Source organism: Larus michahellis, chromosome 5 (genome assembly GCF_964199755.1).
Source record: "Larus michahellis chromosome 5, bLarMic1.1, whole genome shotgun sequence".
Classification (NCBI taxonomy): Eukaryota; Metazoa; Chordata; class Aves; order Charadriiformes; family Laridae; genus Larus; species Larus michahellis.
Genome location: NC_133900.1, coordinates 72,146,093 through 72,158,881, shown reverse-complemented (window position 1 = coordinate 72,158,881; position 12,789 = coordinate 72,146,093). Strand labels below are relative to the sequence as shown.

General features: G+C 36.9%; 1 protein-coding gene across 4 annotated transcripts in view; it reads left to right on the top strand.

The window, feature by feature from the left end:
- The window catches only part of ATP8A1 (ATPase phospholipid transporting 8A1), a 123,443-nt gene that overhangs the window by 99,800 nt on the left and 10,854 nt on the right, over positions 1–12,789 (top strand). For all 4 annotated transcript variants that reach the window (XM_074587941.1, XM_074587939.1, XM_074587940.1 and 1 more), the window contains 2 exons: positions 29–85; positions 570–677. In XM_074587941.1, coding sequence (XP_074444042.1) covers positions 29–85; positions 570–677 — 165 coding nt within the window. The remainder of the gene's footprint in view (positions 1–28; positions 86–569; positions 678–12,789) is intronic.

Genomic DNA, 12,789 nt, shown 5'->3' with positions numbered 1-12,789 from the left:
CCCTCTCTATCTTTCTTCTTTTTTTAAGTTTGTGGTTCTGACTGTGTGTTTGAAGGCTGGACTAGAGACCTCATATTGGACTTTGGTAAGCAAATGACTTTGCCATATTCTCAAATGTTCTATAAATTATAATGGATGAATAATTGTATTATTTTCTTCTTATTTATTATATTAGGCCCTTACAGTTTTTCAGCCTGCCCCACAGTATCAAACTAAACTCTGGATACTGTGTGCAAAGACAGAATATCCACGTATAAAAAATAATGTTGAATATTGAAAAGGAGGACATTGGGATAAGGCTTAAAGGAATCTTTAAACTAGAAAAATCAAGTTACTTGAACTGATTATAATTGAACTTAAATTGGCTTAAATGCAGTAATATTGATGCTGAAAGTATTGTCTTTCTTTAAGGAATAGCTAACTGAAGTAGCCAAGTTAAATTACTACAAGGCATGGAAAATTCATCCAATATGTCAGAATGACACTCTAAATACTAAGTAGCAAAAATCTTTTTTTATGTCATAATACATCTGTGATGATTGTACTGTTTTCTTTTTTTGTTTTAACAGTTCAGCCATATAGCTATCTGGGGCAGCATAGCACTTTGGGTAGTGTTTTTTGGAATCTACTCTTCTTTGTGGCCAGTCATTCCTATGGCACCTGATATGTCAGGAGAGGTAAAAGTATATTTTAACTAATATTCAAATGTGCGCAATGAATATTCTTGCAGTCTTTAGTACAGTTATAGTCTGTGTTGGATCCTTCTGCTAACTAGAGGTGCGTAAGAGGGTTGCTTCTTCTATACCTTCAATGTGGTAGCCGTGTTTATATAAAACAGAATGAATTTTTACTCTTGTGAAAATGGAGCTCAACTAACAGGCTGTGATTATGTGGTCTAGTAAGGAAGAATAGACAGGTAAGCTGCTTTGCAGTTCTTTAGTAAGTTTTAATTTTCTAGAGAGAAGTCTTAACAAATTCAGAACTCAGAATTACAATGCTGATTTGGCTGGAGTTTTTTTATAATGAGGTAGCACAAGTAGTGCATTGGTTAAGGCTTTTTTCCTCTTCAATTTTACAAATTTGGTAAGTATTTGAATCTGTAAAATGCCTCAAAAAAATGGAGGTGCCGTATCATTGCATGAGCAGCTGCTTGTCCTGCAGACTTCTCCTTTTCTATTAATGTTCTGCTTGGAACGCACTATTGTACTCTATCTTTCATCTTTTGACCGAAGGTACTGCTTTTTCTTTCATTTATTATCCCGTTTTTGTAAACCTGCTCTGAATATTGCAAATGCGACTGAATCCATAAAAGAAGCTTAATTGCTGCCTGTGCTGATCAAACTGGGACTTCGGTCCCAAATTCTCAAAACCACTCAGTTCCTGAAACGTCTTTTCATACATACAAGTTTTGTATTAATTTCCCAAACACTAATGTCTGCTTCTGGGCATGGCCTGTACCTCCTGAGCTGAGAAGTTTGGTGCGCAGTCTCAGTGGGAATCAGAAACTGAGAATATCTGCTTGTTTCAGAAGGATACTCTTCTAATGGTTCTCAAAGCGTATCAACTAAATCAAGCCTTACACCAGTAAAAGAGTGCGTGCCTTTAACTCCACTTCTGTGATATAATTCAGCAGTGTAAAAACTCATGCAGCATGTGGGAAATTTAGGTGCATCTCTCTCCTTCATTTTGAGGTAATTCAGACCCACAAATCTCACCTCCTGCATATAAGCAGTTATGGGAAAATTAGTATATAGGTGTTTATATAACTGTGACATCTTAATGGAAAGCACAAGGAATTAACTTAAGTACTTGGGCACCTAAGAAAAAAATGAATCTGAAATTACACAATTTCTTGCTGATTTTCCTCTCTATTATAACCGCCTACCCATGTATATATGTAGTTTTTATGTATTAACATGTTGCCTCCACTACTCAAAATTAATTATGTACATTGTACTAAATTAAAGTAATTGAAGCTATCATACTTCTGCATTTTTTAAATGTACTGTATTTTATAGAAGAAATATAATTTTTTTTAATTTGTTGTTTTTATAGATTTTCTAAAAGCTTTATACATTGTTCTTTTAGAGAGAAGAACTTTATAGCAATAAGCACAGTGGGAGCAGCAGGCTGTGTTATACTTGGTATGACGTAAAAGTGACTACTGCACTGTTGAAATAACTGAATATTTTACTTAGTACATGTTCAGTCTCTGAAATTTTTGTGAGCGAAAGATATTTTTGAAGGGAGTGTAATTCCTATGAACTTGGAAAAACAGTTGTTTGTAAAGAGGTGTAGCTGTCAACAAAAATAAATACTCGTGGGGTTTGAATTCAACGCGACACCAAAGTAGTCTGACTTACGAACCCAAAATTTATTTGTTTATTTATTTATTGTGATAAAACTGTGTCTGTACTTGAAACAGCTGATCTTATTTTACTAGTGTGTTTGCTTATGCACCTGTATAGTAGCCTTAGATGTGTGTAGGTTCATGCAGTTGTTTGGGGGGCATTGTTGGGTGATGTCACACTTGGTTTTGTTTTCTTTCAAAGAATGTAGTTAGAAGTCTGTAACATCAGAATAAAGTCTCCTAAACATCTCATAGACCATAAAAGCTTATTTTAAAAGCTTTGGTCTGTCTTTTTGAGCTGTACTGTCTGTGGCTAAAAGTCCTGTCAACGAATACTGCAGCTCAGATTGAAAGCAGGATTTTGTTATGCGCTCCTGGAAGCCCCCCTGGCTGACCGGGTGGTCTCTGGCAGGGCAGGATTCACTGGGTTTCTCTGAAGCAAGTCCAGGCCTTCCATAAGTATTCAAACTGAAAGATTCACAAATTCAACTGTGGAAAAGATTGTGGTGTGATAGAAACAAATCCATATGGACATCTCTGCTTGCCTGTGCAAATACTACTTGTCTAATTTCTTCAAATGTGCGAGTCAGACTTGAAGACTTTATCCAAGTACATTTGGCAGAAATTAAATGAACAAGTCAAAAGCTGACCTCTACTTCTGTAGCTTTTTGTCTGTTTTACCTTGGCTTGATCTGATAAATTATGCTGAAGGGGATTTTTCAGGGGTGTTTTTTTCGAATGTGTTCATTAAAAATGCCCCTTTTTAATAAACTGTAGATTTATAAGGAGATTGAACCAACTATAATCCTTAAAAAGTTTAAATGTATTCTCTTTCAGCTCCTTAGCGCTGGTAACGAGAGTTCTACGTTACTAGGTTTATAGTCTCACCAGTCAGTATTCTTGATACAATATTCATCCAGCCATTCAGTCCTAACTAGATGATGATACCCGTCTTCTACAAACATCTGTTTCATGACTTTTTTTAGACAGAAAAGAACGTACTGAAACACTCCTAAGGATTCCATCTAACTTCTTCATATTCATGTCATGAAAATAATAAGGTCCTTGCTGCTTATTGCTGGTTCTGTTCCAAGAAAGTAAAATACTTAATAATCTTGAAGGGGAGAGAAAAAGCATATGGAGCTTATGGAAAACTCATTCATTGGATGCGGAGGAAAGGTTTCATCTAAATATTTCAAAACTCTTATGTTGGAGCACCAAAGCTAGCAGCCCGAAGTTAAATCATAAGAATTGTTGGTTTGTGTTCATCTCTTAGTATCAAAGCTTCACTTACTGAACAAGTACGTCACATATTTTTGCAAGTTTTCCCTGCTTTGTACACTAATTTTGTTTCCATCATTTTGTGTATCATTCCAATTGTAGAGAAGATAACTGAAGTTGGCTTTTACGTATGTGTTGCTCTATGTTAGTAATACAGAAGGAAAGATTACAGAACGCTGTGTTCTAAAAGAAAATTTAGTGAAAAGAAAAATGATGACTTTCTGACAGAGTGCAAGCAGTTTTGTTCATTATGTAGGCCACTCCCCTCCTTCTTCTTTGACATGTTCCTAATACTATAATCAAGTGTATTTTTCTTTCTCTCTCTTCTGCTCTGAATTTTACCAAAAAAGCCAAAGACCCCTTTGATCCAAAATGCCCTGTTGATCTAGAATGCTGAGGCACTTCTGCCATCAAGATCTTTGGTTTCTGGTCTTTCACGATTGCTACTCCCACACTGGACCAACTTCTCCCAACTGTAGAGTACTGTTCCTCACCATGTGGGAACTAGATGGTACTCCCACATCCTATAAACAGTGGTAGCTAGGCTGCCAAGTAGGTAGTGCAGCAGAAGGGTTGAAAGGTGTGACTTCTGGCTCACAGAAGCAGAGGTATCCTGGCACAAATGTTCTCCTGGTATGAGTAACTGATAGTTACATAGCTGATATCTGTTAGGGACTGGCAACAGGCATCTGGTTGATAGTAGCTTTAGATAGATAGATGTTTCTTTAGTAAAATTCCGATAAAACCTTTAGAATCGACATTCAAACAAGAAACCAGTTACATTTTGTCAACCTTAAAACAGTTTCTATTCCAGTTTTTCTGCAGACACAGGCTAGAAGGAAAAATGGATGGAAAATGGGAGAGAAGCAACAGGATTTATGGAGCAGAAGAAAGTGGAAAAATAGGCCGTGAAACTGAAGAAAGATATGTGATACAAAAGGGGTGTGATAACCTTAGTAGTTAACCATATAGTATCTATGGCTAGTTCAGGTACTGGAGCAGATGAACTTTAAGTTACGAGTCTTTTAGTAGTCTGAAACAAGACTTACAATTTTTATCATTAATTACGCTGAAGTTATTCTTTACTTTCATATTATTTTTGTTTGTACTTTAGACTCATTCATTGAAAATTTTTTTTCTTGAGTTTATTCTAAGAATTGGGGACTATATTCTAGTCTTAGAGATCCTAAAATACTAGGAGTTCAAGTTTTATCTGCTTATAGCAAAGTATTAAAATACCTTTTCTACCAGGAGGATTTTGGTAGTACTAGCAAAACGTGATTTCTGTTGGAGGGAACTTGATGCACAGTGTGTGAGAGAGAAATGTGGAAAACATTTCCAAAATTTTCAGTGATTTTTATAACAACTTTGCAGTCTCAACATAGGCTTTATTACAGTACAGTGTTTATCGGCAGTGATGGTTATTCCTCTATTTATTGTCCGTCACTGCTGTCTAGAGTGGAAGCATCTGAACAACTATCTTTGCAGGTTAATTTTCTTAATATTTTACCTCTTAAAGTTGTGGTTTTAAGTATAGATGCATAAGAAAGGAAAAAAAAATACTTCTTTATAGGCATTTTTTGGTTAGATTTAACATCATTATGGAGAAGTGAGTCATACCATGGGACAGCTGTTTTGACCAACTACATGAAACAAGCTCCATTTAATTTCAAAAAAGGTGCCACTACAGACTACAAGAACATTTTCATTGCAGACCTGAGTAAATCAACTGCACGTATGTTGTTGTCTGCTACATTGATATAACTGAAGTTGATACTTCTCTTTTATGTGTAACATTAACAGAGTAAGTGACATATACTTTCAGTATTTTTTAAACAAATTATATTATTTTCTCAGTTTAAACCATGTGGAGTTTTTATAAATATATGAAAGTAAATGCCAAGTCTTTTCATGTTTGATATTTACTTTGTAGGTGGTAACTTTTTTTGAGACTCTCCAATACACACAAAACTGTTCTGTGATGTTGAACAAAATGCATTTTAAATCTGTGATCCAGTGGATTACAAGGAGGCATTTCCTGTTGTCCATGTTTTGTCATGTTGTGCATTATACCCACTTGAAAGAAATACATGATGTTGTGATTAAACCGTTATATGTTTTTATATCTGTGTAGTTCTCTTGCAATAATTGCATTAACTAATGAAGTCTCTATAACTTACCATGCTCATTAGAGTAGCTACCATTCGTGTGTCAGTAGGCCATAAAGCTGCTCAAACCTTTCAATTAATGCTTCCATCCTTGCAATTCAAAAAGCTAATTTTCTTTTTAATGCCACTTTAAAAAAAACAGATTGATTTTTAAAATTATAAAATAGATACATTTCTGGGTGGGTATGGTTACCTCTTTCTTGAATAAATATGGCTGTGATTTGAGTTGAAAACCAAATCGGGGAGGAGGGGAAAATAAGCCAACCTGTTGTATATTTCATACTGGTACAGCTCTTGACTCTTGGTTTTGTTACTGTTGTGTGCTCTGAGTTGTTAGGCCTTTTTTTTTTTTTTTAATATGCCTACCTGATTAATAACTTAGCTTAAAATTATAACACTTACTGGAATAAGAAGTATGACATTGAGATTATAAACAAAAGTTCAGTATCTGAAGAAATTTTTAATTTATTGTGGTACTGTAGATAATGCACTGTAAAGTTCTCCAGAACACCATCTGTTTCTGCTCTGTCTGACCCAGGGGATCTATAAAACTACTGACGGAAATTGAAGTTAAGGAACGAGCATGTATTTTACAGAATTTTAGATCATTTGATTGAGGTTTGCAGAATCTTTGTGAAAAACAATAATACTCGTTGTTGGATGACTTAGCTGCACCACATAGGAAAAATGTATTAGAATATACTACGTTATCAGTATTAGTTTCTTAAATCTTGCTTCCCTCATTCTACATAACCTGCTTATATGGAATTGCGCTTGTTAAAATACTAGATATACATCCTTTAATCCCCTGATATTATTTTACACACTTTTACAAAAGTAGCTGTCCAGATACTTCAATCTCTAATGAACAGGCCTTATCTGGGGAGATATTTGTCTAAAGTCTGATCTGAAAGGGGGAATTTGTTTTAGTCTAGTGGAGAGCAAAGCCAATATTCAAGCTAGTATACAAAATCATTGAATGGTTGAGGTTGGAATGGACCTCTGGAGGTCACCTAGTCCAACACTCATGACACCTAGATAAAGTTGCCCAGGACCATATCCAGATGGCTTTTGAATATCGTCAGGAATGGGGCTCCACAGCCTCTGTGGCCAACCTGTGTCAGTGTTCAGTCACCCTCACAGTAAAAAAGTATTTCCTGATGTTCAGATGGAGCCTCCTATGTTTGCCTCTTGTCCTGTCACAGGGCACCACTGGAAAGTGCCCAGCTTTTTCATCTTTATACCCTCTCTTCCGGAATCTGCCTCAATTTGTAAGATCCCCCCTGAGCCTTCTGTAGGCTAGATAGTCCAACTCTCTCAGCCTTTCCTCTTGTGTGAGAGCTGCTCCAGGCCCTTCATCATCTTCATGGCCCTTCATTGGACTTGCTCCAGTATGTCCATGTCTCTTGTATTGGGGAGAACTGGCACCTCTGCAGGTGTGACCTCGTCAGTGCCGAGGAGGGAGGACCTCCCTTGACTTCTGCTGCCCATACTTTGTCTAATGAAACCAAAGATACCATTCACCTGCTTTGCCGCAAGGGCACATTGCTGGCTCATGTTCAACCTGTTGTTCACCAGGACTCCCAAGTCCTTTTCTGCAAAGCTGCTTTCCAGCTGGGTGGCCCCAGGGTGTACTGGTGCAGGGGGTTGTTCTTCTCCAGGTGCAGGAGTTTGCACTTCTTGTTGAACTTTATGAGGTTCCTGTCAGTCTTTTAAGGTCTCTCTGGATGGCAACACAACCCTCTGGTGCATCTGCCACTTCTTCCAGATTTGTGTCATTAGCAAACTTCCTGAGGGTACACTCTGACCCATCATTTAGATCTTTAATGAAGGTGTTGAACAGGACTGGCCGCCGTATTGACCCCTGAGGTATGCTGTTAGTTACTGGCCTCCAGCTAGAGTTTGTGCCACTGATCACCACCCTCTGGACCTGGCCATTCAGCTAGTTTTCAGTCTACCTCACTGTCTGTTCATCCAGCCCATTCATCAGCAGCTTCTCTGTGAGGATCTTCTGATTTATGCCCTGCTGTGTTGTTCCTCCAGCTGTAAAAGGTGCTATTAATGGATATTTGTCTCCTGTGTTTTTAGAAGACAAGTGTTATTAAAATAACTTTTGCAGAATACAGCATAATAAATAAATTTAAATAGTTGTATATTTAAGAAAATTGCTATGGTACTTTCCCTCAATATTAGCAGGGGGACTTATAAATAATGCACCTAAAACTTGAAAATTAATGATTCTCTTTAAGTTCTTCAGTGAAAGAAGTACTGTGCTATGCTTTTAAGGGAACCTGTCAGATAACTTGGTTGACAATCTGTATTTCTAAAAATTGCCTCAATCCCTATATGGTAAAGAAATACTGAAGTCTCTCAGTTCTCATTTCATTATCACAAAACTTGTGGAAGAATAGCCGTTCTTCAGTGGCTAGTATCTGGGGTAGTTATGCTGAGTTAGCCAGTACTTTTTTTTTTTATTTTTTTTTCCTGCCTCACTGCTTATTACCAATCTGGATTAAAATATTATCCCAAATATTTCATTTTGGGGGGAGTAATTAGTGTAGTACATTTTCAGCAAGGTACTGTTGCTTATTGACAGAGGATGTTTGAAATACAGTTTTCAAGAACAGTGAAATAATTAAACAGTCAAATTCCGTACACATTCCTGCTGCAGTTATGCATACAATGACACTTAAAAGATGAATGATATTCAGCTGCCACCTTTCTCCCTAACAGCTTTCTCTCCTGGGTAGCACAGTAGTGACGAATTACTTCGGTTCTTCACAAATTCCAGTGAAGCTCAGAACTCCTTCCTGTTCCACCTATTGCAGTGCAGACAGCCCCTGACCTGGTAACAAACTCCGTCGAGCCACCAGAACTCATGTGGTCATCGTGGCTTTACATCTCCTTTGCCAGATACTATTTCTTACGTCATCTTTCGGTCGACTCGGATAGGTTCCCCTCTGCATCTTTTACTCTGAGGCAAAAGAGGACAGTCTAGCCTTTTCTTGCAGAATGACTAATATTTTCTGGTTGCTAGCATGATTAAAAGTAGCGTCATAAATCTCACCTCGCCAGTATTTTCTAGCTTGTCTAATTTCACATCAAGGCTGACTAATTCTCTTCAACTTTCTAAAGGTTTTTTTTTACTGTTAGTTCAAGCTGTAGTACAACCTTCTCAGCTAAAAGAACCTGCTTCTCTTCCTGATTCTTGAGGAAGCTTTTTTTTGTTTGTGTCATTCTCCTTTTCAGCTTTTTGAGGAAATTTCCAGGTACTCATATTTATCGTGAAGCCTTTTTTCTTTACTCTTTCCTTGCTTTTTATCTTTGAAAGCTCTTCCATCTCTGTTTCTGTCTGAAGTCAACAGAGATAGCAAGTGGTAATTTTTCTTCGTAAGAGGTATTGCTGGCACTGTGATTTATCGCTGGTTTGTTTGGGTTTTTTTTTCCAAATGTGAAATACCTATTGAGGTAACCTAGGCTTTCATAAAATGCAAGGAAGCAGTTAAATGCCTGTGAACTTAATTCACAAAGTGAAAATGAGCAACCATTCGAAGCTAGCCACAAGAACATGTAATAAGGTGCAGTCTTGCATTTCATCTCTTTCCGGCCTCGAATGCCTTACTATGGTTCTACATAAGTGCTAATCTGATGATTCACAAGCCTGAACTACCTCTCACAGTTAGACCCTTATCACCTGTGTTTTTTTAAAATACCCATTTATCCAACAGTTAAATACTAGAACAACGTTCTGGGTTCACCCAGAATGAATGTTACGCAAAAGGCAGATTTAAGTTTCTCTGTGCTTTGAAACTTTCAGGGTAATTCTTTCCGTGGAAAAGGTGATTGAACAGAGACTGTGTCTTCTGCTCTTATTCCCATGGAATAATTGAACACTTACTGGATTAGAAGAGACAATGTGCTGGGTTTTTTGTAATTTTTTATTTTTATTTTTAGGAAAAGGCAAGATGTGTGTTCTGATGGATACTTAGAATATTAAAATAATCATCGAAACAAGGGACTGAACTAAGGACAGATCTGTAGGAGGGAGACCGAGGTCTCAGTTAATTCTCTGTATTGCTCTGTCTGGCTTCATTAGCGTTCATATACTCTGTGTCACCATAGAGGTGGTTCCTGAAGCTTTAGCATTTATAGTACATGTCTGCGTTTGTGAGGTTTTTTTATACGTATTTTTATTATTGATAATATTTTTTATTTGCCCTTGTATAATTAAGACCAGAATCTTAATTGTGCCTCTGTGGGATACATTCCACCTGCAGTGAGGAAATCAGTGATCTTGCAATGGACATCAGTCCATCAGTCTATAGTATCCTTAGCTGAAGAAAATGAGAGGAGCTAGGGAAAAGGGAAGATATGTTAGTCTATCCTTACTCATTTTTCTTGTCTCGTAGGAGATTTGTTCAAGTAAGAACTTCTAGATTCTGCCTGCAGATATCCACAGTTATCTGCCTCCTGACTGCCTGGTACTCCCTCTGTTTCAGTGCCTTATACTGTGTGTTGTGTACCAGTAAGGCTTTGTTTTCTTTTAAAGGTATTTGCAGAAAATGGAGAGACTCCCTGCTTGATACACCTAATAAGCAGAGTTCCTACGTAGTTCTTTAATTAATAGGACCTATGAGATGTTTTTTGAACTCTAAAAAGCAAAGAAAGACTGGAGGCATTACAAGAACCCACTTGTTGGAACTTCATTGCACTGGGAATTAAATGCAAATCTGTTTTAATATTACAACAGTGAGTATTTTGGCGTGCATGAAGGAAAACATGCAGATACCTAAAACCAATGAAGTTGTCTCTGTAGGTTGTTGAGAGGAGAAACTGTAGCTGGTTTGATGGTGTTGAGGAGGTATTATTTTAATAGTTCTGTAGTTTATAAGGAGGGGCCACATACATAGACGACACCTGAAATAGATAAACTGAAAATGGTTTTCATAAGCTTTTCTGCAGCAAGCATTTTCCTGCTCTTTTCATCTTTCTCTCTTTACTTACAGAAGGCTTTTTAAAACCTGAGTTAGCTGTTTCGGTAGAATATTTCATAGTGAAGAAAAAGGGAATATTTTCTGTTCATGTTGGCATGTTATTTCCTAACAGTACATCTTCATCAGTGCATTAAAAATGTTTTGCAGCCCGGATTTCTAATCTGCCACTAAGCTGTGAAAGGGAGTAATTCTCAGCATTTTCTTTCTTTTTTCAAAAATAAGAACTTTTATAAAAATCTGTACAATGCACTTAATAAGCAATGTTAATTCACTTTAGAAAGTCCTAATATTGAGCATGAGCTCCACAGATGACAAATCATTTATCCTCCCTGCAGGATTTGTAAATCCTACAATAAACTAGGCTTCCCAGCTCTCATTTTGGATTACTTCTGAATTCCCCTGGGAGCCACTTTTGTGGCAGATTCCATTTGGTTTCACAAGGCCTAAAGGGGGAAAACTTGGCATAGACCACAAATCTCTCACATTAGGAACAATTTGTAAACCACGAACAGAGGCAGCCAGAGTCCGTCCCCAGAACAGGCTGCTCCTGTTAGTGCCATTGTCTGAAAAGGATTGGTTTGCCATTTCCCAGATGACCTGCCTATGTGTAGAGAGATGTGAAAAGTTAGAGACAAAAATGTTTTCTACAGAGTGAGGGGGGAGCTTTCTTGTACAGAAAGGAAGGAAATACCTCTGTGGGATTTTATTTTTTCCCCTCTTCGTCCAAAAAATACAAAGAGGCCCTCTGTCTTTAATGCGAATGTCGGCTTTAAATCTTTTAGGTTTGGATTAACTCTGTAAAAGAAAAAAAATCTGACAGGCTTTCAAATATGACGCAGAAAAACTTTTTTTTTTTCCCTCAATTCATGTTGTTCATTTGTAAAGCCAAAGGCTGGATGGACTGAATAGTAGGCGCCAGTTGTTCCTTCATTCATAGTTAGCATTACAATGGTCAGAATTAACATCCTAAGACCTACATTATCACTTTTGCTGTTTCACCAGCAAACATTTAATACAGGGTGGCTAATGCAAGCACAGCTCTTTGCTATGTCCTTATATATTGAAAAATGTTGTTGCTAATAGGAAATAAGAGTCGTAGTTACTTCAAGTTGTATGTTTTATGTTTTTTCTTGGGTTTTAGGAAACTTCGTCTCTCTAATTGCTACTTAGTTATACCAAGTCTTGCAAAATGTAGTTGTGATGGACGTTTCCTATTAGCTGCTGTTTTAGGAAATGGGTATTTCATCAAGTATGTCAAAAGTCATGCTTTGCTTATAAAGTGACCGTGCTAATACATCTTCTCCACTTCCTGAAAGAAAATCGTCTTTTTTTTCCTCCATCAAAAATGGAAATTGTTTTATTTTGAACCTATTCCTGCTCAGTGTTTACACCTTTGCTGACAGCTGTTGGCAGAAATAAATGGCGGAATCTCAGGGCAATATCTGTGTCCTTTTAACGTAGCTGTGGAAAGTTTACCAGTTCTTCAGTTCAAATGCATTCTAATACTTTCCAAAGAATCAGTGTCACTAGGAACTGGGATACGAAAAGAAGGTAAATATAACTTTTTACCTATATGAGAATTTTTTTCTGAAAACAATTCATTTTTGTTTTTATACATGAACGCATCAAGTATAATTCCAAAATGTTCACATACACGCATTCAGAAATTAGACTTTAGTTACTGCAGCTACTTGCATTTGTCTGCTAATTAATATTAGTAAAATCTCAGCTTGTTTATTTTAGTTATGTACTGAGGTTTAACCTTTGAAAGGAATTAGTCTCCAAGTAATGAAGCAAAAGATTTGAAAGGGTATTGTTCTGTAGCAATGTTATTTTCAATCTCTCTGCAATCTAATTACATTACAAAGGTATTTTTAATACTGACTGCAAAACAATCTTTCAGTAAGATGCTTCATTAAGTATTTATCATACCCTTTGCATCCATAATATTATTGATGTCGATACTTGGGCATGAATTACAAGGGTAGATTAAAGT